The sequence below is a fragment of the Dermacentor andersoni genome, chromosome 11 (genome assembly GCF_023375885.2).
Source record: "Dermacentor andersoni chromosome 11, qqDerAnde1_hic_scaffold, whole genome shotgun sequence".
Classification (NCBI taxonomy): domain Eukaryota; kingdom Metazoa; phylum Arthropoda; class Arachnida; order Ixodida; family Ixodidae; genus Dermacentor; species Dermacentor andersoni.
Genome location: NC_092824.1, coordinates 105,782,793 through 105,808,565, shown reverse-complemented (window position 1 = coordinate 105,808,565; position 25,773 = coordinate 105,782,793). Strand labels below are relative to the sequence as shown.

At 50.4% G+C, this 25,773-nt stretch overlaps 2 protein-coding genes across 3 annotated transcripts in view; one reads left to right on the top strand and one right to left on the bottom strand.

The window, feature by feature from the left end:
• LOC126539016 (uncharacterized) overlaps window positions 1-25,773 on the bottom strand; it is a 52,293-nt gene that overhangs the window by 1,727 nt on the left and 24,793 nt on the right. The window contains exon 3 of the mRNA XM_050185703.3: window positions 269-413. Within this exon, the coding sequence (XP_050041660.3) occupies window positions 269-368 (100 nt within the window). The 5' untranslated portion in view covers window positions 369-413. The remainder of the gene's footprint in view (window positions 1-268; window positions 414-25,773) is intronic.
• Window positions 13,298-21,472, top strand: LOC126539015 (acetylcholinesterase-like). 2 transcript variants are annotated; one of them, XM_050185702.3, is made up of 6 exons: window positions 13,298-13,438; window positions 14,841-15,160; window positions 16,529-16,745; window positions 17,385-17,609; window positions 19,957-20,198; window positions 20,492-20,883. In XM_050185702.3, exons 1-6 carry the CDS (start codon window positions 13,361-13,363, stop codon window positions 20,802-20,804), a joined length of 1,395 nt encoding a protein of 464 aa, XP_050041659.3. In that variant the 5' UTR covers window positions 13,298-13,360; the 3' UTR covers window positions 20,805-20,883. The 2 variants fall into 2 exon arrangements, with proteins under 2 accessions (XP_050041659.3, XP_072141699.1); XM_072285598.1 differs by lacking the exon at window positions 19,957-20,198 and having other exon boundaries at window positions 20,492-21,472.

Here is a 25,773-nt window from a genome sequence, read left to right as displayed (position 1 = left end):
AAGCGCCTCTTTCTATTAGCGACCCCCTGCTATTTTTACGCTCTCACAGCTCTCACAGTAATAACATCGGTTCACAGAGCCCCGCGCCATCACGCGTCATCACACGTCATAATACGTCATCAGCAGCCAGCGACATAGCATCGGAAATCGTTGCGGTGAATACACATCGTAATCACCTGCATTGTCTCGCAGAATGGTCAAGTAACGAGCACACAAAAGCAGGGGGGACCCGTCTCGGGGTACCGGCGGGGACAACTCGTGGTGTTACCTTTGGCGGACTCTTTGTCGCGGTTTCTGGATGTTGTGGTAAGTGCCGTCTCGTAGGAGCTCGTGGTGGTCGACATCTCGGGGGGTTCACCGTTCCTCATGGCTGGCTGGCGGTCCGAACCCTGGTACGAACCCCGAATGGTGACCTGTCGTGAGCGCGCGCGCACCCAGTTGGCGATGATGATGACCCAAAATGTTGGCATATATGACAAAAGGACCAAGATGGATGTCGCAGCGGAGTGCCAAGAAAAAAAAAAGACACGGAGAACACGATGTACACTGCTCGTTCACGCAACTAGTCTTTGTTTTCAAGCTCACTCCCTTTGTTTTTTTGTTTCTTCGTTTGTTACATCCTGCCGATCGAGTCATGACCTATCCAACTTAGTGGGCATACACGCCATAAATACGATGATGATAGTGATCTAAAGAAAGGAAAGACGCTTGATTCTGCAACCCATTTCTGCAACCATTCTGCAACCAAGAAATCTTGGCCAACCCCCCGCACTGGGTACGCGCCATCGAAGAAGGAAATGCAATCCTATCCAATCCATCCCGTGAGGAAGCACGGCGAAATAAATGCGCCTCATAATCAGTCATAGTCAGTCGAATTTGGGCGCACAAGTGGTTGATCGCTTTTGTGGATGCAACCATACAGACTGTTGCATACTGGTGAGGTGACGGTTGCAGACGGGCACTTTCACCAACCCCTACCACCTGCACCGCCTGTGGCCCGCGCTGCACCCTTCGCCCGGCTGCCCGTGGTGCGAGCACGAACGGGCCGATATGGCCCATGTGCTTTGGGAATGACAACGCCACGTGCAACAAGGACAAAGAGGAAAGGGGAACACAACAGCAGGACCCTCTGAAGCGGGGCGCCTCGCTGAGAGATCGCAAGCCGCCCTTTTCAGCGAGGCACCCGAAGACCAGGAGTGGGCCGTCCAGCGGGCCAGGGCCGTTGCCGAGGATCTCGAAGGATTTTCCTAGGGCGATTGACCCCTGGTAGCCTAGCCCCGGGCACCAACATCAATAACCGTTGGACAAATAAAGTTTATTCCTATCCTATCCCTACTGAGAGCGAAAGGGACTCACAGATCGAGCGATTAATAGAGGGTTTCGATAAATTCTCGTAATTTGCTTGAAAATTTGCTTGGTCCGTATATGGGTGCAACATTCTCTGCAACTCTGCCCTAGTTGTTCCGTGGTACAACTGACTGGCAACTCTGCGCCGTGGACACGCCCCCCCCCCCCCCCCCCCCCCATTAATAAAGAACGACTAATCGAAGAAGAAGAAGAAGCTGCGAACTGCTTGGGGGCGGTGGATCCACAGTTCGCACCATGAATAACCAGGCCAACTCGCCCGACGTGGGCAGTCTTGAATCGTTCGAGACTGCCAACAGCGGGCTCGGCGCGTCTGGCGGCAAAAACCACGGTAGGGCCGCGTCCGAGGCCGAGGCAGAGAGGGTCGCCGCGATCATGAAGCTCATCGCCGCCATCGAAGCCGGTGGGTGCATGCGTAGTATACTCTTCGACGGCCGATTGATTGATGGTTGAACGCGGGAAATTCCTGAGGGCTATACTATATTAAGAAATACGGTGGTGTCCGTGAGCCAGCCATAAGTGGCATTATGCGATAAGGACTTCGCGCTTTTGAGCATATATATGCCAACCCTAATCTTGTCTGATGTTTGATCTATCGAAAACTCTTGCCGTGTAAGGAGTATTTGCAATTTCTTTCTGCTGATCTTTACGTACCGATGTGACTAGCGTCTCTGATAGAGTGTTCGATAACCCTATCACCTTGTGTGTTCATCTGTGTGTTCCTGACCAATAAATCCATTCGGTATAGTCAGCGCTTGTGTTTGTCCTTCTTTCGCTAACCCTTGGTTCTTCTTGTTCTTTTCTTTCCAGTGCTTCGCGCTGCAAAAATCACGCCATGTGCAGCAATGACTAGCGCGTGCATCGAGGCCTCTAAAGAATGGTTGCAATTAGTGGCGTAGCCAGGGAGTGGCACTCCAGGCGCGACCCTGTGACCCAGGTTGTCTAATAGCTTATGCTACTAGGCATGTACTCGTGGCCGTGACGCCTTCGTGGTTGTTGCATGCATCGTCGTTAAACAGTCGTTGCAAGCATTCCTTGTCACGCCACTGTCGTGACACCAGTGAAGTGGTTCCATTGTCGACATTCTAGCTTCGTGGCCCGACTCTTGTCATGTCGTCACTGTCACGCCTTTTGTTCCGGCACGGTGGCCTAAGTTGGGCCACTGGTAATCTTACTCGTGGTCGCGATGCAGTCAAGGTCGTTGCGTTGTCGCCTTTCCAGCTTTGTCATCTGACTGTCATCATGCCGTCGGTGTCACAGCATCGTCTTCATGCATCCACGCTCCGTGATACAGTCTTCGTCACCTTATTGTCGTCATTCACTCAGCGCCATCCCATCGTCGTCAAAGTCGTCGCCATGACATGATCGCCAACGTTTCGTTTTACCATCCCTACCACTTCAACTACGTCTTCCCATTGTTGTCTTGCTATCGTCGTCATATACAGCCTTCGCCAATCCATTGACGACATTCCTTGTTCATCTTTCTATCTTAATCATGCTGTCGTCATGTGAAGTGACTATGCCGCTTTTGTAATGCCATCATCGTCAATCAGTCGCTATTATGCATTCGTTGAACATACCGTCATTGTCGTGCCATCAACGTCATTCCAGTATGTCACCCGGTTGTCGTCATACAGTTTTCGTCACGCTGTCGTCGTTACACCATTGTCAACATTTAAGAATCGACACTTTATTGTCCTGTCATCGTCATTATACTGCCCTTGTCGTTACACCGAGTCATTCCGTCTTCCTCATTCCATCGCCGTCACCGCGTGGGTGTAACACGGTCGTTGTCACAGCGCAATTGTCATGGGCGATCTCGGCAAGCGCGTGCCAAAGCAAAGTGGGAGGATACTGGAGTATGTCGTGTATATCCCAACAAACGGAAGTCTCAAAATGACCGTTATAGACGGTAAACCAACGTGATCACGTTGGTTGACCGTCTATAACGGTCATTTTGAGACTTCCGTTTGTTGTTCAGGAAATACGGTGTGTCGCGGCATTGCTCGGACGGTAATCGCATTACCATCGACAGCCGTCGCGAGATGAGTTCTGGAGTAATTTTCTCATATATATTACGATCTTTAAATTCGTTCGCTGCACACAGAACACAGAACCGACTGAGCTCCTTCGCCTACGATTCCTTTTTTTCTTTCTTTGCCTATCCGCAGACGAGGATTTCAGGGTTGGCAGAGGTGGTCCTCCACCACCGATCGGTGCACCCTTTGCCACCAGTCGATCTCCTCCGGTGAGCGGGACTGCATCCCCTCCAGTCATGGCGGCCGCGGAAAGCGAGTGCCCGGGTGCCCCGGAAGCAGGAGCGCGTCCGGTGCCCCAGGGGCTCGCGTACAGGTCGCTTCCACAGCCGCAGTGGACGCCGGGAGTTCCTGACCACGTGACGCGCTCCGACGAGGCAGCTTCGTTCCCGAACGCGGCGAACGAATCCGTGGGTAAAGAACTCGTCGTACACATTACTATATGATGTGCTTTGATATTAACAATAACAGAAAAAAGAGAAAAGGAAGAGCTGTCTACTCCTCTCATCAAAAATCATTAAGGTGCATTGCCATTTGAGTCTCTGGCGTACTTGTGACGCCAAACAACATTGGACGATGCGTTTCTGATGACTGTTTGATGTCACATTAGGAATACACAACGTTCTCATCAGAAACTCGTTGTTCATTTTCGTAAGGGTCTAAACACGCGCATAGAACAGAAGTTACGAGGTGCGACACTTCGCGTCCGTTGTGAGACCTGCCGCACCAACAGCCGCATATTTGTCACTTACACATTTTAGTATATTGCTATATCTTATACTATTTAGTGTTTTAGTATATTATCATGTTCCTAGTACACCTCATTGGCCATTGCCATAATTTTATTATATATACGCGTATATTTCACACACTTATTGCGACTGAATTTGGGCACGTTTACAGCCACGTCACACCTACTTCGCGTAATTCATCGCTCCATTGCGAGCTCGCTAACACTGGCCTGGCGCTCTTTGGCCATACTTGGCCCTTGCACCATGAAACGCCAAATTCACAATCATCAACGAACAACTGCATTCGACGAGGTTCCAAAGAATATGCCCTGAGCTTCCCACAAACACCTCTCAACGTCATATGTGGCGACTCGCCATGCTGTGTGTCTCGTTAAAGCCCGAAAAATCTGATGTAGGCGTTCCCATCCTTGCCTGGAGTATAATATATATATATATATATATATATATATATATATATATATATATATATATATATATATATATATATATATATATATATATATATATATACCACATGACCGGCCCACACTTGACACACATTAACTTTTTTTCACTTTTAGACTCCTAAAGATAACGCATTAAAAACAATTATGCGGACCCCACGCACTGTGGAAATCGATTTAGGCGAAGCTTCTGCGCTGTTTGCTTTGATTGACGATAACTATAGCGCTGATTTTGACGCCGAATGTTTAATTTCTTTAACGTTCAGCCCAACACGAGAATGGTCAGTTGATCTTGAACGTTAGCTTGCTTGCACCACTGCTGTTTGTCTGCGTAGTAGACAGAACACACAGGGGGACGCGTTTCCTTGAGGAGTTGTGTGTCATTGTTCATAACCTCCGAAAAGGTTAGCACGGTCATTGCCTGACACGGTACATCGCGTCGTAGCAGAAGTGTTGGATTTCAGTCGAATTATGGGGCCGTGCGTGCCAAAACCACAGTGGCATTATGAGGGACGCCATAGTGGCGGATTGCGGACTAATTTTGACCCCCTGAAGTTCTTTAACGAGCACCTAAATCTATAGGTAGACGAGCGCTTTTGTATTTCACTCAAGTCTAAGGGTGGCTGCGGCGGTCGTGAACGAACCCGCGACCTCGAGCAACGACATAGCCGCAACGCTACCGCGGCGGGCACAGAAGTGTCGATATTACGTGCGACCGCTTCCGTGGCGTCCCCTAGATGCTTAAATGCTACGGCACTTTAATGCGGCTTTGCGACTGCACGCCGTGCATCAGTGTTCCGTTTGACAAAATGTGCATGGTGTTTATTTTACTGAAATAGCATAAACGCACCATACAGTAGTTTGTCCGCAACCACTGCCGTGTCTAGTTGTAGCGTTTCCTCGCCTTCTCACGTCCCCCTTTTCCTCTCCCGCCCTCCCCCAACGTATCGGAACAGCGAGCTAAGAGTGGCAAGGCTGTCAATCACTCGTTTCGTGGCTGCGTCGGTTCTACCCATTCTCTGCCTCATCTCCCTACCTCGTATCTACCTAGTAACGATGTGGAGCGCTGGAGCAGACGAGGACAATAGAGGACAATCCTCGTCTGTTCAAGCACCTCACATCGTTACCATGTCAGACCAACAAGGCCGCAAGGCAGAACTGGTCCTATCTACCATTCTCTCTACCTCTCCTCCGGGCTGTTTCCTGTTAGTACAAAGGTAAGCGTTGCAGTTTCTGCAACGCTTTTGCGGGGGCTCACGGATAACTACAGCTGTCAAGAGGGTATTGTGTCAACGCCCACAGAGCTCCAGGGGGCATTGAGTTCATGCGACGCGACGGAAAGGTTCAAGCGATATTCTCCAACCTTTCCTCTCTGCCACGCTCCTGCAACTTATATGCGCAAGCTCTGAACAACATCCCGACGTGTCGTGCAAGATGGCGACAGCAGAAGCAGCAGCAGTAGCAGCTGCATCAGTGGGAAAGTCGAAGGAATAGGCAAATGAAGCTTCGCTGTAAATAAAGACCGCAAGCACATTTCGATATGGATGCAGATTCGGCTATGCATTCACCGACAGTATATTCTAGGCACTATACCAACAGCATGCACGCCGTAGGTTGCCAGACGACGGCTCACGCTCCGCCAAATACCGCTATATAACGGAAAGGGGTTGACCTCTTTGGATGCTCATTCACTCGGACGTCAATGTCGCTCTTTGCAGGTCAGCATACAGAGGACGCATACAGAAACGTTGGCCAGCAGAGCTCGGACGCCAGGTGGCGTCCTCCCGGGGCGGAAGGCGGCACCACTGTGCGCACGACTCCGGCTCTCGTCGAAGTCCACGAGCACATTGAAAAAGAGAGCCTCAAGAGAGCCTCCGATGAAAGAGTCGGCGGTGACGCGCGAAGGTAATCGCAGTACAGTGTTTGGCATTACTGAATCGTCTTAGAGCATGGTTCGTCGATTCAAAGTGAATTTAGAGCAGCGGCAGAACAAAATTAAATTAAATTATGGGGTTTTACGTGCCGAAACCACTTTCCGATTATGAGGCACGCCGTAGTGGAGGACTCCGGAAATTTCGACCACCTGGGGTTCTTTAACGTGCACCTAAATCTAAGCACACGGGTGTTTTCGCAGTTCGCCCCCCCATCGAAATGCGGCCGCCATGGCCGGGATTCGATCCCGCCACCTCGTGCTCTGCAGCCTAACACAGCGGCAGAACAATACGTGCCACTGTGTCTGCATCATGTCGCCGTGCGTTGACCAGCTGCAACATCTTATCTTAATTCGAGCTTGTGTCGCGCCTTTTTCTGTTTCGATCGCGCTGATATATTGGTGAAAATAGGCAGTACGAACTCGCCAAAGCACCCACTTTGAGCAGTACCTACTTCAGAATTCTGTTCTGTGCCGGTACTTAGGAGATGTTACGTTAACATACATACGTTGTGGGCCACATGCTGTTTTACCAGTGCAGGTGCTTTAAATTAGCCCCATATGCTGAAGAAATGTTTATGAAAACGCTTAGACAACACTGGGACGGTTGCGGAGGTTGCTGAAAATTACCAAACTGAAAATGCACAATATATATGTCGTCGCGAGCAATAAGTTAGTGTCTGTACTGTTTACCGCAATAACTTGGAGCACTGCCGAAGCTACAAAGTGGACACAGGCAATATCCATGAGCAACGTGCTATGGTTCCGGGCGTAACTGTGATTGCTGGAGAGATTAGGGATATAGGTATATTTTTGCTTGGTACATGATGCGTTACCGCGACATTTAAAAAAAAAGTTTTCTCGCCTCGAATAAAACTTTCTCCAAACAAGATTTCTTGACCACAAGCTGGAAGGTTGGCGCTGTCTCTCGTATCTTTATCTGGAGGGCATTAACGTTTAACTCAGGTGTGGACATCGTCAAAAAGTGACTTTTTGTCAAGTTCCTGAGTCATTCCTAGAAAAGTACTTTATTTCATAGTCGCGAACATCATTTCTAGGAGAAGGTGTAGCGACACGCGAAAATAGTAAAAAGAAACATTACGGCTAAAACAATAAAGATGTTTACGAAAAAAAAAAATTCTGAGAACGCAGAAATGTCCTGCTTTCTTTCACTGAGCAAATTAAACGAGGAAAATTCTTAAATGTGTTCACTCATGGCCTCACATGAAAGAACCACACCAGTAAAACTGTACCTATAGTTTCTAACTTGATTAAAAACGCTTAAAAAAAACTTTTGCTTCTTCGCCGAAACTTCAATGGTCGCTTACGTCGCCAAAACTTACAAAAACAAATATTTTGGTGAAACCTCACTCACATAATCATGAACGAACTCGCTTTTCTTTCTTTCTTTCTTTCTTTCTTTCTTTCTTTCTTTCTTTCTTTCTTTTTTGTCGATAGAACCGACGGTGATCGCTTTTGAGGTCTGCGGTCGTTTCGCGTGGAATTACCCTATGACGTTACTGGCTGCAGGGATAACGAAGGAGGAGCAAAGCTGTGTAGAAACAATAGATTCAATAGAAGGAATGATTCGCTCAATGGTGTATACTTATAGCAATGGGTATAGTTAGGTAGCGCTTGTTGTTTGATGGCGTAATGCCGTAGAGCACAGAGTCCTTAAGCAGCACATGTGTAGCGGTTGTATCGGTGCCTATTCATATAAGCCGATCCGCCGCACCTTACGCCTACCTACCCACCTTACCTACCGCTAAAACTGGCGAAAAAGCCGAAGAAAGGTGTTCGCTTTAACACTACTGTTTTACCAGTGCTCAATACACGCGGCATGTCGGTCATCCCACAAAACATGGCAGCGTCATGCATAGTTGTAACGGGAAGAGCAATACTCTGCAGTCTGAAGTGGATTGCAGGAACATCTGGCGAGCAAAGCGACATCACTGGAGTCGCAGCTTCAGTTTCCGTGCTTCTTTGCTTGCTTGTTTGTTTTCCCCCTGCCACTGTAGGACAGAATTGGCGAAAAGAATGCGCAACCACAAATGGGAACACGGTGTTTTTCTTTTTTTTCGTGGTCCCGTTTGGACAGCGATGTGCGTCGGAGCCCAATCAAACAGACCGTTGGCACGCCTCCGATGGGCGGCTACGGACCGCCACAGCCATCCACGCTGGAGGGCGGCTTCTCCGGGGAGACCAGGGATGCGACTGAAGACTCCAGGAACGGCTCGAGGCACGGCACGATGCCTCAGTGTCGTAGAGAAGGGGAGGCGAACGGAGAACGCGTGCCGCCCGCTGTGGACGCCTCGTACTCGGCGCCTAATAAGGGCGGCGGGAGGGAAGCTACCGCGATAGCACAGGACCGGGAGCGCTCCCGGAAGTCTGCTTGGTAAGCGTGTTGAGTAGGGGATAAGCTACTACAGAAATCGGGCTAATTGCAAAGGGTGCGTAATTCAAACCAGCGCCAGAGATGTCGGCAAAGGAGGAGCTTGGGACGAGCGCACTTGTGAAATAACAACGCACGAAAGGAAAACAACTTGCACGCTCGCGCCATGAAGTGACGGTTGACGTCGTCTTCTAAGTCGAGCAGGGGGGAGTGCTAGTTATAACTTTTTGAGGTCGAATCGAATGCTAATCGAATTGTGGATTTAAAAAAGAAGTGCGCCCTGTCCCGCGCACCGAAAACGGTGTCACCCAGCGCGGCGCCACGAGTGGGGAGTCGCCTGTCGCGGCAGGGCGCAGTTTTTTTTTTTTTTTTTTTTTTGACGCAGTTACTTTGCCTATGCCTGTCCAGTCCATCAATTCAGTCCAGGATCCAGTCCCATCAATTCTCTTTCTGCTTTTTTTTTTTTTTAATGCGAAACATTTGTTTGCCTAGTCGGGGCCAAGGTATAATACCGGTCAAGTAGTACATCGATGTTTAATCGCAGAAAATCCGGCGTCGGCGTCTAGCGTCGACCTTCTCTTCGCGAAAAATCATTCCGAGCCATGCATTTTCTATACGGCACTGAAGTTGCTCAAACCTTCTCTTACGCTTTTTTTTTACAATGTTATTTCTCTGAATTTTGAGAATGGCAGCCCACAAACAAACGTCACAAAACAAGATAGCCACAGCGCGTGCCTTTTATCTTATATCTTCTCAGACTGAAATGTCAACAGTGCGAAGCAATAACGGAAGATCGGCCCACGCAAGAGGCCGCGTTTCTACAACAAAGCTCGCCTTCGTGCATAGAGGTCGCCGCCAGCGTTACCGGGCGGTTACAATGAGCCTCAGTTGCCCGGAAGCGTGAGAAGCAGTCAGGGATGTTTGAATGCTATCGCGTTCCACTCTTAAAGGCGAAGCTTAAGCGTCCTCCAAATTTTGTAATACTTTTTTTGTGCTCGCTGAAAAGCGCCACAAGATGTCGTCACCAACACGGCTGTTCACATCTACGCCGCCTTATTTCTTGGCATATGTGTACATGCTATAAGCCTACCCCCGAGAGTGTTAGCCCAAGCCACTCGCGGATGTGGTACACCCTTGTGGTACACTTGAAGGCGTAAAGGCTGTCAGAGTCTTGACCGTCGCTGTTCAACGGGCGAGGAGAATAAGACGAACCGATATTTAGTAACAGTCATACGAAGTCAGCAGAGGAAGCCAAGTGATGATTCAATGCGCCATGTTCGAGTACTGCCACCGCAAATCTTTTGCGCACATAGGACAGCCGCATACAATACGCCTTGCATGCGACATTACTGGGCACATCACGCGTTTCTGTCGTCACCGCGGATCAGGACCTGGAAGGCTGTTCTGCTAGTGTCCACGTAGTGGACATGTCCGCGTCGTCTGCTGCTCAAATGCTGATTGGCTGAAGGCACAAGCTGCTTATGACGCACACCCCACCTCAGCCGATCAGAACTTCAGCAGCAGAGACGAAATGGACATGTCCACTAGGTGGACTTTCCAGAATAGCCCCCCCCCCCCCCCTCCCGCCCCTGCTGATTTCCAACGGGCAGCGCGCTATGAAGTCCAGCAAGCACCCGGCTACGCTGATAAACCATCGATTTTCTTCCAGACAGATCCTTCGTCATTTAACACGAGTCGCTCGCGGTCTACACGTCACAGTTCCCTCTCTGCTATGCGTCGCAGTCCGCTGCTCTGGGATGAGGAAAATTAAACGCCGCCACACTAAACTGTGCTGTTCCTGCTTCATACAAGCTGGCTGTCCATGACGACGGTGTTATTTCTCCTTGCTCATGCGCCATTGTGCCGGTCGCTTGTACCGCTGCCGGAAACGCCACGGTCCTCGTCACACCGCCTCACGTTTTCCTCGCTCGAAGACCTCTCCCACTGCCCTTCGCCGCCCTCACCATCACCGCCGGTTCCAGCGCACTCCGTCTATACAACTCGCTTGCCTCTCCATTTGCCCTTCTTCGCCACGAACGCCTTGGCCACGTCCGGCTCATCGACTTGCTGCAAAAATGTTGCGCCGGATTGTTCGTCCTACGTCGATGTCAGTTCCCCAACGTGCTCTCCACCCCTGACATGTCCAAGGAGGCCTTCAGTCCTTCCATCGCTGGCATCCTCACTTCCGAACAACGAACTCGGCTTCTTCGAACGCTGCATCACTTCCTCGCGTCAGGCGACTTTGGACAGCCTTCATTAGGGACGGCGCACATCCGCTGCGCAGCACCACAGCGATACAGGCACGCACCACCAGTTCCGCCAAAGGGCGTATCGCGTATCGGCTCCGCAGCGCCGCGTCATCAATGAACAAGTCAACGGGATGCTTGCTTAGTCGCCGCGTTATCGAACCGTCCCAAGAGTCCAGTGGGCTTCGCCAGTTTTTGTAAAGAAGGACAGTTCGATTCGATTTTGCGTCGACTGAATATGATAACACTAAAGAATGTCTACCTTTACCTCGGATCAACGACGCCCTTGACTCCTTACAAGGCGCGGAGTTTTCTCTCTTCTTCGGACTTGCATTGAGGGTATACTGGAAAGCACCGATACGAGTTTAATGTTATGCCCTTTGGTCCTCGCAACGCCTAACACTGCATTGCTTAGCCTGAAGCGGACAACATGCTTGTTTTACACACGCAGTGATTGTATCACAATGTAATAGGGCGCGAAACAATGAAGCAAAAGAACGAGGGTCGTATGTCCAGAACAGGAAAGTGCGCGACGCTGCTTCCTCGCCTCGCCCCACTTCAGACTGTTTCGCGCCTTATTACACCACAGCAAGTATGAACCACGACTAGCCCCGCAACAAGTAGTAATATGTTGCAGAAACCCTATTAGGGAGTTGATTCGCCCATCTTTCGGTGACGCGTTCTTTACGCAGGTGCAGTTGTAAGACGGTCACCGTGGCGGCGTTCGCGTTCGCGTTGACGCTGGCGCTGCTGACGGTGTTCGTGGCCGTGTTGGAGTATGTCTGGCATCGCGATCGACCTGTGGTCAGGGGGCGATTCGGCGCCGTGCGCGGACAGAGGCTCGTCGTCAGCGACCAGGGTCAAGACCGGACTGTGCTCGCCTTTCTGGGCGTTCCGTTCGCCAAGGGGCCGCGGGGGCCGCTGCGCTACAAGCCGCCGCAGCCGCTCGACTGGTCGCTTGGGGTGCGCTACTATGGACGCCACACTTTACGGAAGCGTTTGAGGAGCGCCATGTCTGGATGTTCGCGCTGCTGCTTTCCCTTTTTAACGACCAGATGCACGCTACTGCAGTCGATTCGTGTGCATGTACGGTTTAATTTGGCGTTTGATGACCGTATTAATTTGGCGTCACTGCCCACAACGCTGAGAAATTGTTCGTGTAACAGCCGAAGATGTCGATAACCCCCCCTCCCTTTCTTTCTTTCTGTTAAGGGCTAGTTTCCCCAGGATCGTCTCCGTGTGTCGACATAAAACTATCATCATCAGGATCGGCTCCAGCGGCGTCGGCTTCTTCCACAGCTGCCCCGCTGGCGGCGCTACCGCTCGAACGGCTTCGTGCCACTCAGTGCTCCCGCGCTCGTCGTCATTAATTAAGTAATTAATTGAGAAAAAGGCGTAACCAATTTTACAGCGAATTAAAGCGAAGCTGTTAAGGGCTAGTTCCCCCAGGATCGTGTCCGTGTGCAGACACGTGGGCCGATCCCGAAGTTAGTTCAATGCCAGGCCGACCCGCGGCGGAGGGGAAGCAGGCGTTAAGCACTCCCTTATACGAGGGCCCATACCGAAGATAGTGCAATGCCAGGCCGACCCGACTATTTTATAAAAACTCACCCCTTATGTAATGCCCCTGCGGGGGACATTTAAGTTAATAAACTGGACCTGCGACGGAGGTTCAGTTCGCCATTAAGGGGCCCGCATACAAGCGTTGCTGGTCATCCTTCTTCACAGAGTGATGACGTCATGATGGTAAAAATTTTTGCGCGACACAGACGACCACAAAAAGAACGCACATACGGGCACACATACACACAGAGTAGCACGCAGTTACAAAGGAAACCGATACGACTCTTCTCAGAATGCAAGCTTCACAGTTGAAGAAAAATTGGTCCCGGTCAGTGGTCCAGGTATAATCGTACGCGGGATCACCGCCTTCTTTCTTGTTTTGTGAAGCTTGCCCCGTCTTGCGCATGTCCGTAACATTAATTTGCCGAGGAGCTATTTGGGTCAGCGGTATATTGCGTCGCGTCGCAGGAGGACGAAGGCGTGGTGCCGCTGGAAACCAAGGAAAAGCGGCCGCCCTGTCCGCAGCAGGACTTCTACCTGGGCCGCCAGTCCGTCAGCACCAGCAACGCCAGCGAGGATTGCCTGCACCTCAACATCTGGGCGCCGCCCTGGAATTGCACCACGGGGACGGAGATGGGCGGTTGCGGCAAGCGGGCCGTGCTGTTCTTCCTCTACGGGGCCGCTTTCCAGAACGGCGGGAACAGCTTCGAGGTACACGCAGTCGGCCTCAAAAGTGCACGAACCACGAGGCCCGAGAAGACATTGAATTTTCGAGTAGTTTGTGAACGTATAGCCCTGTGCGAGAACGCACTATACGCTACGTTGTTCGCGTCAGCTAATACACATGTATGTACACTGTATTTCTGTAGTGTACAAGTTTGTAGAGCTTCGAGGCACGCACTGTCGGCCTCAAACGCAAACGAACCAGGAGACCCGAGAGAACGTAGATCCCTGTGCGAGAACGCACTATACACTACGTTGTTCGTGTCAGCTAATACATATATACACTGTATTTCTATACTGTACAGGTTTATAGGTACTTGTAAAGTACGTATAGATCCGAGTACTGGGATGCCGTGCGCAGGTTCCGGAAGTATTCAACTTAATCTTACATCCGGCAGGCAGTGTGGAAGCTAGCGGCCACGAGAATCGAAGCTTCTTACTGCTGCTGATAGTCTAAATGAATGACTTGTGACAATTCCCTAATTAACTGTAATAATATTTGAATGTAATGAATTAACTGTAGCGTATATTTCTGGATTTATTTTTACTACTAGTGGATTCACACGTACAAACGGCGGCCGCATTTCGATGGGGGCGAAATGCGAAAACGCCCGCGTACTTAGACTTAGGTGCACTTTAAAGAACCCCACGTGGTCGAAATTTCCGGAGTCCTCCACCACGGCGTGCCTCATAATCAGAAAGTGGTTTTGGCACGTTAAACCCCATAATTTAATTCAACACGTGCAAACAAGAATCGTGTTTTCTTTTTTCTTCTAATGTCCACTTGAACACATTGAAACGAAGCCGTCGCGCACCGGAAACGCACCCGCGACCGTTGCTCTAAACAGCAAAGCGCCGTAGCCGGCGAGCTGTCAGGCGAGTACGATTGATTGATTGGTTCGTGGCGTTTAATGCCGCCAAGCAACACTGGCGCCATGTATGAAAGATGTCACAGCGGAGAGGGGAGGCTACCGATTAATTTAGACCACCTGACGTTCTTTAACGTGCACCTAGACCTAAGTGCACACGAGAGCCTTTTGCACTTCGCCCCCGCCGAAACGCAGACCCCGGGTCCGGCTACCGAACCTGCAATCTTTGTGCTCAGTGGCAGGAACCCATAGCCCCTGAGCTACGGCGGTGAGTAATAAGCATTCAGTATCATCAGAAATCGTAACACAACCTTCATTTAAGCGAGCTGGTTCTTGCACTTGGTTAAAAACGCAGCGTCGCTGCCGTGAAAGGTAAAACACGCAAGAAACACACTGTACGCATTTAATTATGATGCGTTACTGCGTCTCTTGTCCATATGTCTCCAGTCGCGCTGCGTTTTAATGAAACCGGTGCGACACCCGTTTCGCCGGCAGTGCACGCAATACATAGTTCGATGCAGCTCTACGACGGCCGGTACCTGTCCGCTCTCGGCGACCTGGTCGTAGTGGTACCGAACTACCGGGTCGGTGCGCTGGGATTCCTCAGCGGGCCCTGGGAGAACCGGCTCCCCGGAAACGCAGGCTTGCACGACCAGCGGCTGGCGCTCGAGTGGACGTTGGCCAACATCGGCCCATTCGGGGGCGACACGTCGCTGGTGGTCCTGGCGGGTCACGACGCCGGGGCGGCGTCGCTGGGCTACCACCTGTTCAACGGAGACACGGCGTTCTGGACTCGCAACGCGACCCGATTCATCTTGCAGAGCGGAGGACCCTACCACAGGTATGTACCGCAACTACCATACGTATGTACCGCAACTTCCACAGGTATGTACCGCAACTCGCAGAACGACTCTCGAACGCCTATTAACGCGGTAGTGTTAAAGGCCCCCGTGTCGCTGAAAATCCGGCGTCGGCGTCCCGCGTCGGGCGTCGCTCCGCAATGCAAGAGGCCGCGTTTCCACCAGAAAGCTTGCCTTCGTGCATAGCGTTTACCGCCGGCGTTCCCCGGTGAACGTTACGGTTACATAGGCTGCAGCTGCCGGGAAGCATGAAAAGCAGAGGCCTTTGAATGCTATCGCGTTCTGCTCTTAAAGGCCAAGCTCAAGTGTCCTCCGAATTTTATTAGGCGCGATTTGCGACTGCTTCGAACGATAAAAGGATCGCGAATATTCGAACTTCGCAATACGATTAGAATACCCGCGCTCGTAGTTAAAGAATTCGATAGGAAATAACTTGCGGATAGCCGATAAGACTCGAATACCTGTGTTGCGCATGGGAGGTTTTGACAGTAAAATATTTACGAATATATACAAACTTTTAAAACACGGATAGAATATTTGCGCTTCTATGGTCGAAGAAGTCGAATCTAAAATTCGATATTACATCTCATCGAACGTTAAATTTCAGCCGAATACACGGGATTATTAGAAAGGACCCATACGGGTCCACCAGCTGTCCGATTCGCGTGCCGTTCGCAAAGCGACGTTGATCAAGTTGATGGTACCTCTCACTTCTTTTATTGCGTAAGCACTTATAGGGGCACTCCAGGCGCATTTCCGCCGTCGGCGTCGCCGTGATGTTCCGAATGGAGTGCAAGAGCGACACCATCGCTACCGCGCGCCGTATGCTGTACGTGCCAGTGAACGCGTGCAACGGGGAGCCGACGACGGCGGCTCAGTCTCGCGCGCGCAAGAGAGGAAAGCGGGGAGGAAGCGCACCGTCTTCTGTCGCGCGCATAGCACCGGAGGGAGGGGAGCGAGAGGGGGCATTCTACTCAAGGGGCCTTTGGGGAGAATAAATTATGGTGATGATGATTAATGACCGCAACTGGCGACGAAGAGCATGTATACACACAGCGACCTTCCCGTAGCCAAATCGAATGTCTCGCGATCGGTGTCATTTATTCGCCTCTATACTCGTACCGTCATCAATATACCATATCTAAAATAAGCGCCATCGTTAATACCGACGTTCTGATCCAGCGCCACCGTTTAAGCGATACCACTCGGACGATCTAGCGAACACCGGGACGGCGCTTTCACCGCAGGGGGTCATGTGGTCGAGCACCTTGCGAATACTGCCGCAGAGCTGCAAAAATCGGCCAGTAAGTGACTTCGCGAGATTATTGTTCGCTATGACGGTCGCGCAGGTACAAGGGCGAGGGCATCGAGGGGGCACGCCGCCTAGCGGAGAGCCTGCGCTGCCCGTCGGACCTGTCTTCCGACGATGCGGTCACGTGCCTGCAGAGGGCCGACGTGAACGCCGTGGCGCGCGACCCGATGGCCCTCAGCTTCGCGCCGGTCTTCAGCAGGGCGCCGCTGTCCATGCCGGAAGCCCGGAACGCGCAAGGAAGATCACTGGCCAACGTGCGAACCAGAGTTGACATCTTGTGAACTTTTTTCTGCTACGTACACACCGGGCGCTTCTTTTTTTTAGCCTATTCATAGAATTTTCAAATCCACCTCTGGCAGACGGCACAATTCTAATGTGAACTGGACTATACTCGAAAGAGGCGGGCATTACTTGCACGTATTCAGCGTGACATATCTATATGGCCAATGGATGCAGCGCGATTTGATTGACTGATTGATGGTCATACGGTCGATGCAGAGGGCGCGACTTGACGGATGTATTTGCATATGGCCGGCGCAGAAGGCACGATTGATTGGCATACATAGCTGGTCTCGGGGGAGGAAATACTTGATTGACATATGACCGATATGTAGCGGGGGCGCGGCTGATTGGTTGACCTATGCATGGCCGTTGCAAAGACGCTATTGAGTGGCATATAGCTGGTATAGGGGGAGCAAATACTTGATTGACATATGCCCGATATGTAGGGGGGGGGGGCGCAGTTGATTGATTGCCATAGGCATGGCCGTTGTAGAAGACGCTATTGACTGGCATACAGCTGGTGCCGAGGGAGGAACTGGTTGGTTGACATACGACCGGTACGTAACGGAGGACGCAGTTGATTGACTGACATATACGCATGGCCGTTGCAGAAGGGGCGCATTGAGGGCATGGAGTTCCTGCTCGGCAGGGCTGCCAGCGAGGGCGTCTACCCGTGGTTCGTGGCGCAGCACCGGTCGGCGTCCAGCGACGTCCGTCGACTGGCCGTGCGGCTGCTGGGAGAGGACGTGCTCGAGCGCTGGCAGACCGCCACGGGGGTCGTGCTGGACGCGAAGTCCTCGGCCGCGGTCTACCGGGACGCCGTCGGTGACGTCTTGGTGAGAACTGGAAGCCCTGACGAACAGACCAATCTCGTGGCCATATAGACCATTTTCGTGCTTACAAACAGAGTTCCCGGAAGACTTCCGGTTAAGCCCTCCGCAAGAACAAGTTACAGTATGTAGCTTAAAATTTATAGGACCCTCCAACTGGTACCAGTTTTGTTGGGGAGTTGGAGTGTTTGACAAGTGAAATGTATTGTAAGTGCAAAAAAAAAAATTCTCATAGATGAGTTCGACGCATGCTGCACGTTCTTTATACCTGAAAACATCAAGAATATGTGCCTACAGTATACTATGCTACAAAACACTTTTTTCTTGGCTAACGGAACTGTCAAAAAGGGCTGACCGGAGGCCCTCTGGATATATGAACGCGCTGCTGCCACATCGCGGATGCAAGAGGCCGGGGGCTCAGGCTGCAGCGTTAGTGGGACAAAACAGAGGGGGGGGGGGGGGGATAGTCGGAAATGTGACCATACACCTGGCGAAGCCGCGATTGCTCTAGCGGGCTGAAAGCGTTTAAATGTTTTAACGCGACAGCGTTAAGGAGCTCGTGTCGCAGAAAAGCCGGTGTCGGCGTCCGCGGCGTTGGCCGTGAGCGAAAAATCCTGGCAGGCAATTCATAAATAAAAACAATTTACAACATGGGCTGCGTGGGAATCGAACCAGGGTCTCCGGAGTGTGAGGCGGACACGCTACCACTCAGCCACGAGTTCGATGCTTCAAAGCGGTACAAAAGCGCCTCTAGTGAATGCGGTGTTGTCTTAGAAACGTGCCGTAGAAAGTTTTACTGCAGTGTATATCGGTAATTATGAGCATGTAACTTACAGAAGTTGCAGTTTCAGTTGCACGAGTAGCGAAGTACGTTTCTGCTACATTTCTTCTGCGCTTTTTCTCAAGGGTTCGCATTCCTTGGCATCGACATGATGCAGAATAGACACCGTATTCAACTGGAATAAAAATAACTGCCTCGATCGATGTTGCGTAATGCGCATACATGCAATGGCCTGGGCACTGTGTTCATTAACCTTCTACTTCGTAGTTGTCGCCCGCGATTATCCGTAACTGTGGCTGCGCTTTGATTCGGTTAACGACGGCCAATGGGTAAACGCTCAGCTTAAGTTTTCTGGTTACACCATGCCTTGAGTCACATTTTATATGCGACTGCACGAACAGCGCTGCCGTAAGAGATACTCTCGAAATTCGCTATAAATAGCGCGGTAGGTTCCTTAAGTTTCATTGTATATTTAAACGTAGGAACAGCGCTGGTAGAAGTGGTTTTACTGGCCTCAACCAGGTACCTACTTGAGCTCACTGCGTTTGTATACGCTTGAATACGCTGGATCCGTGTGTTTATCATAACCTCCGAAACAGCGCGGCGCGCGCGGACGTGCCGATGATCTCGGAGGCCATGGCCATACATGCAGAAGGGCTCAGTGCTAGAATGAACAGAAGCTTTGCATCCGCCCTGACCGTCCAGTTTGTCTGCTGTGATATCACTCATCCGGTATTTGTATTACCGTGTTTACTCATTTGTAACACCCGCCCAATTTTGAGCCATAGGCAGCATGGCTGCCCTTCGAGTCAATGAGATGTGACAAGATGGCGAATTTGACAACGTCGCGGATTTTGATATTAGTCTATAGAAGTTGCGATTTCGACGGCAACCTATGAGGCACTATAGCGGCTAAAAAAAGAAAGGAGGGTGGGGAAGGGGGGGGGAGGCGAGCTTTCTGTTGGTTCGGTGATTTATACGAAACTAGAGCTAAAAAAAACTGCCTTTTACTGGCATCCTCTCAGGAAATTCGAAAACAGGCAAGTTTCTAAAAGTCTTTCTGCTCGCATGGCCGAAACACACTGTGCGTCAGGCCACGAAGACCACTGTTGCTTTGAGAGAAAGTGAGTTCGTCACACGACTGTACGAAGTGTTTACAGTTAGTTTTCCCTATTTATTGATGCGCATTTTCTTTTCGCGTTATAATCATCACCACCTCCCTCTCATTTGGTTTCCCCTTACCCCAACGCTGAGCAGCCGACCTCTAATCTTTTCTTCAATAATAAATACATTTGTCTTTGTAAACAGAGTGTATACGTTCGGTTTGTTCTACGCAAGACCCTTTTTCGAAAGCTTCCTTCTCCTCAAAAAGAAGAAAAAAAGAAAGTGCCTTTCCTTTCTTGCCCTTTATAATGAACCTCTTCCCGGCAAAAAAAAAAAAAAAAAAAAACGCAAAAAAATACAAGAAACTCTTGTAAGCGCTTAGGCGGGGTGTGTAAGCCACCGGTCTGAACTGGCTTCGTGTGCCTGCCTTAGCGTCCTCCAAGCAAGTTCTTCGCGGGCCGTACGCAGGAGGCGTGCCCCATGTCCGAGCTGGCCGAGCAGCTGCAGGCGTGGCAGAATCGCGTCTACGTCTACGTGCTGGGCTATCGGCCCAGTTACACCCGCTGGAAGGACGCGAACGAGACGGTGCACTTCGAGGACGTGGAACTCATATTCGGAATGCCTCTCAGGCCCGGGGTGTCGTCCAGCCAGAAGGACCGAGAGTGGTCGAGGGCCATGATAGACATTTGGGCCACGTTCGCTCGCACGGGGTGAGACGATAGATTAGAGAGCGTTTCAGTCGGCATCTTGTGAGGCAGAGTCTGCATTGACCTCCCTTCCCCTATGTAATGCCCGAAAAGGGTTCTTTAGGGTAGCTAAAAATATTCTGACCCTTGAACTGAATTGCTCGATGAGGCGGGCATTACTTCGACGAAAAATAAAAATGCATAACTGAATACACATTGCTCATTGCCTGCGACATTGCTCGTTCGACCATAGACGACACACTTTTGTTCTCTTGCTTTTTTTTTTTTTTTGCACGAATCTACGACTTCTGACGCAGGAGGGCGCCACAGGTGCGGGACGTCAAGTGGTCCCCGTACGACAGCGCTCGCCCGACGCTCATGAAGCTGGGACCCAAGGACGTCGTCGGCGAGCAGAGCGACGACAAGCAGCAGCAGTGCGTCATGATCCGGTCGGACCGCGGCGCGCCCCGGCAGCCGACGATGACGACCGCGCCGAGTTACGACGATGCCGGCACGACGGCCGCGCAGCCGCTGGGCGGCGCCACTCGAACGAGCCCGACGACGCTTCGCGGCTGCGGCGTCGCAGTGGTCGCGCTTGCGTGCGCCTACGTCGCGCAGTTGCGCGCTTAGGGCCACCGCCACCTAGACTCTCTTCAGGCTTCTCCACTTGCATGGATGACGTCACCACACCTGGCCCTCGCACGCCTCGCGTCATTGCGCGTGTACGTTCAAGAAAACGTGTAGCGGGTTATATTACTGCGTCGAAAACTCCTCAGTCTCAAGTTGCAGAACGAACTTTATTTTCGCGTGTTTATTATAAATAGTGTTTAGGTGGTGTTGGTAGAGCACACGTACTCGCGGACCTGCGTGTTGTTTGCGTGCGTGCCAAGGTCGCCCATTCGAACCCTGCACCCTCCGGCGCCGCTGACTATACGTGTCGACGCTACGAGAAGCTGCCGTGGTTTCTCGAGTCGTGGCACTTTCATATGTTCCTCCTCTTTATGTTCATTTTATGTTACGACAATATTTCGTGTTCAGCGTAAACTGTCAGTGTCGGCTATATAACTGCATTATCGGACGAGCAGTCAGGTGGTACAGAGGAAGAACGAAAGCCGACGGACGAATCGATCTATGCCCCGAAATCTGTGCTCTATACCCCATATAAATGCTAATGTTTCCGCATTTAAAATGTACGTACGCGTCGTTTGCGCAGTTGGCTGTTTTTGCAACTTGTAATAAAACACCCTGGTGCGCAAAATGTGGAGATTCTTTTGAGCGGGATTTGGCTGTTCGGTAGAAGAAAGCATGTGCACTCTCCAACGGAAAAACAAAAGAAGAAAACTTGATGACGTCCTGAAAGCCAATTATGAGTGCATTGTTTACAGTGATTGTGAACGAGGCACTGGTATTGGATGCCAAAACGTCAAAACGCTTTTCTTTTTTTTTTCACTTGGCAAAGGTACGTTCTTTTTTTTCTCTTCGACTACGTCCTTCCCTCGCCAAACGAGCTTTCGTCAAACCCTCGATTATATTCAACGCGGCTATGTGGGCGTGGTTTTTTCCAACATGCGTAGACCCTGACAGTGGGATCGTCTGTGCGTACACCCTTGAGGTGGCCCCACGTCCACATTCGCGGACGCAACTTATTTTTGCCAGTTCAATCGAGTAGTGGCCGAGAGAAAACAGCGAACATTGAGCTTCACGTCAATTGAACGCCCAGCTTGCTTAACGTGTCTTAATTTTGTTTAACTCTCAATGTCCTCCGTACTGCTACGGACGACCAATTCGCTGATGCTGATATACTATGTTCGCCGAGGTGTTCCACGTGATGTCTTCCGGCAGCAAGATAGAACAATTTTCATTTACTTCCAGTGTAAACAGCACGAAAATACGGCGATAGCAGGGAACACATACATGTTAAAGAACACGTGCTTCACACTTGAAGTATGTCGCGCGAACTTGTCTACACAGAAGTACCCTTAAACCGAATTTTCCTTAGCCCGTAATGTCATGCGGTCAATAGTAAAACTGTGCATATGTTCAGGCCTGTGATTTATTTTTAGTGGCACGAGCATCGAGTGACACTCTTGTTTCTTGCGCACCACTTCCGGTTCACCTCCTCAGACGAGCGGGGACGAAATTCAACATAACTCGGAAAGAAAAATAGAAAAGAATGGCACACTACAAAATTGACGAGTTTCATTATAGATATATCAGAACGTAAGTTTAGTTACAAGTTGGGTCGCTAAAAAGTCTGGAATAATTAGAATTCATTTGAAATCACTGATTACTGTACACCAAAGCACATAATCGTAGACCTTAGAGACCCTTCACGCGAGCGCGACTTTGTCGAAATTCCTGGAAACCCGGAAGTAGAAAGCGGGAGTAATGACGTCACTAATGATGTCACACACAAGAAGGTGGCGCGATATTTAACCGGCTAATTAATGGAAAACAGTTGCCTGGCATAGACAACACCTGCCCAGCAGAGCGGATGTGACGTCACTCTCTCCCCCCTCGCTGCTTCTCTCCCGGCGCGCACTTGCAACAGCTGCACGCGCGCGCTCGTCACATGCTCTGACGTCAGCACTGGAGAGGGCGCGTAAGGTGCGTTTACTTTAGTTTCGTGCGCCGCTCGATATGGGGTTACGTCCCACCAGGAGGTGGAGCGCGCTGCGCTTCCTCCTCGCCCGCATATCGTGCCATGGGAAAGACGTTCGTTTGCTTAACCTAAACAACACTAACGCCCAGGTGCGAGTGCCACTAAGAGACACTGAAGTCAACGATTAAGGTCGCCTACCATTTTTTTTTCTTTTATACCGAAACTGAGGTTTAGGCTGATGAATAAACAGTGACATAATTATTGAGGTGAAGTTAATTAGCCACAGTTAATTAAGATATAGTTAGGCACTCGAACCATCCCCCTTTGGTAGGAGCCGAACCTACGCCCTTTAGTTAAAAGTTAAGGTAAATTAGGGTTAATTTAGCGAAGCTGTTGCAAAACCACTACTAGATTTGCTGAGGGGTGGTATGTAATGCTTTATTGATGGTTCGGACGCTTGTTTTGAGCTTGTTTATCGAAACGCATGCTGTTGAGTGTGTTTTACGGGTGACTTTACGGGTGACTACGGTAGCCTCTGCCTTACTTGGGTATTAGCCAGTGCATTTTCCGCTTGCTTACGGGGGTATGAGCCATTGCTTAAGGAGGTATGAGGCATTCACTGTCTTACATGACGGGTAATTTTCTCGTTAAGTAGGCACAGAAATGCTTAGACATTTAAAACCCCTCTGTCATGAGCAAAATGCGTTATTTAAGTAACACGAAAGCACCTTTCCTGCGGTTTTGCCCTCAACGAAAACGACATCTGAAGGTTTCACCTGGTAATCTTGAGCTTAGCTCATGTAGTACTGTCGTGCTCAACTTGGAGCATCGGTGTCAGGCTACAGCGGCATGGAAATTTGCCCAGCCGTGCATGATTACCTCTGCGACAAGAAATACATTATCATGGTAATGTTTTGCTATATTAATATTCACTACAATATTTCCCCGATTTACGTTTCCTTTATCAGCTTACAAAATTCAGATATGAAAACGAGAAAAAATTGAGTTCAAGATCTGTGATGTGCCTTTTACTACGATCCTTAGCTTTTCTTTAATTATTATTATCTAACTTCACTCTGTCTCTTTTGACTGCTGTACAACGCTTTACTAGACCATATTTCTTTTTTCAATTTTCGAATTTTCGAACCACCCTGTTCTTGGCCTGTGCCACGCAGTGTTTGTACCATTTTTTGGAGGTCACCATAATCAGTGTCACCATGAAGATCCGCGTGTGCTCGAGCGTATCCTGTCACGTGCTCACGTTCAAAAGCTGCTCGAACGCAGTGCCCATATTCGAGGAACGAGCGGGCAAGCAAGCACTGTCCCTGGGAGCAGTCATCGAGACAGGACAACGGCTTCTGCGCGAAAAATCAAACATGAGGAAGCAGGACCCTCCCGAGATGTCACTGACCACGAGCTCGTACGAGACCGCGCTCACATCACTGTCCAAGAACCGCGATGCGAAGACGCCGGCCACAGGTGACCCTTGATGCAATTCTCTCGGGTTACGTCTCGGATTACGTCTATGATTACGGCTCACAAGAAGGGACACGAGGCTATAACACAGAATATAAAAGCGCTTCCTTCTCAGTTATTGCGTGTTTAAGATGTTTCATTTCGCCGCACAAATTAGATTAGAGTTTGGTGTTTTACATGCCAAAACAACGATATGACTATGAGGCATGCCGTAGTGGTTGAATCCGAATATTAACACCCCTGGGTGTTCTTTACCGAGCACCGAATGGACGGTACATGGACATTTTGCGGCCGGGATGCGATCCCACGACCTCGTGCTTAGAGGTGCAACACCGAAGCCGGACGTTGGGTGCCGTTGTCAGATGGGAAGAGGACTTGGCACCCGGAGGTGCGGCGTCCCAGAGCTTACATGTACGCATCAACCCAACATCATCCGATACATTGAGACCGGCACTCCCCTCTACCCGGGCTGACTGGGCGTGGAGCTTTGAAACGAAAAGCTTATTAAATCAACTCTGACCACTATACTTACAGACCTCCTTTGTTACACCGGTTCTCTGATGAAATCTGAACGTCTATGGCAAATTTTTTAGCAGTCGCGAGGTCGGTTCTCATGCCAATGAAATATTTCAGCTGGCAACTACGAGCTTTTATCTCAAAGATAGCCTGACGTTTTTTTACAACGACAGCACGCGCGGTCAAGTCGCACTTAAGTCCACTTGAGTGGACACCTCGTTGTGAGGCCGGGTCTCAAAGGTAAAGTCGGGAAAGCGGGGGGGGGGGGGGGGGGGGGAGGAGGGGCCAGCGCGAGCTTCGCCCTCTGCTGAAGTGGGAAGCTGCGAGCGTCACCAATCCGGATTTTTGCTTTGGCCTTTTCGTCAGTCGCTCGTTTTCATGTGGTTGGTGGGCGTCGGCAAATATATCACAAAGAAAACCTTCGTTGCAAACCTAGTTCTCGCGAAATCGCAAATTTAGAGAAGAAATTTGCGGCGGTAAAATAAATATATCGTCAAATCTCATTAAGCAACCAGTGCAGTTGCGGAGGTTGTAAACATGGGCGATGGCCGGCAATGCGAAGGTTGGACTGCGCTCTATCGTAAACGTGAGAGCCATTCTATGGTCTTGTAGTATGCACATGCGCCGATATCGTGGCGCCAGCGGGTACGCCAAAAGCCAAGTATAACTTCACTAGACCGGTAAAACGGCCTCCTGCTCTGGCCAGAGCTGCCCATAACGGCTATTTTTGGCACCGGAAGTGACCTATGGTGCATGTGACACGGACGCCACAGGATGTGCTTCCCGATTAGCTTGACACGCCATATCGCAGGTAAAATTCGCATAAAAACATGATTTGTGCTTTATCAAACGAAATACTTTCTACTTTTGAATATCATATTTTGAAAAGGTGTGCAGTGATTTGTAATGTGAGTTATACGTTCACACACTTTTTCCACAGTCGCTCAAAACGAGGGAGGATAATTTTGCTACCTAGCACATGACGGCCTTGAGGCAGTCGTGGAA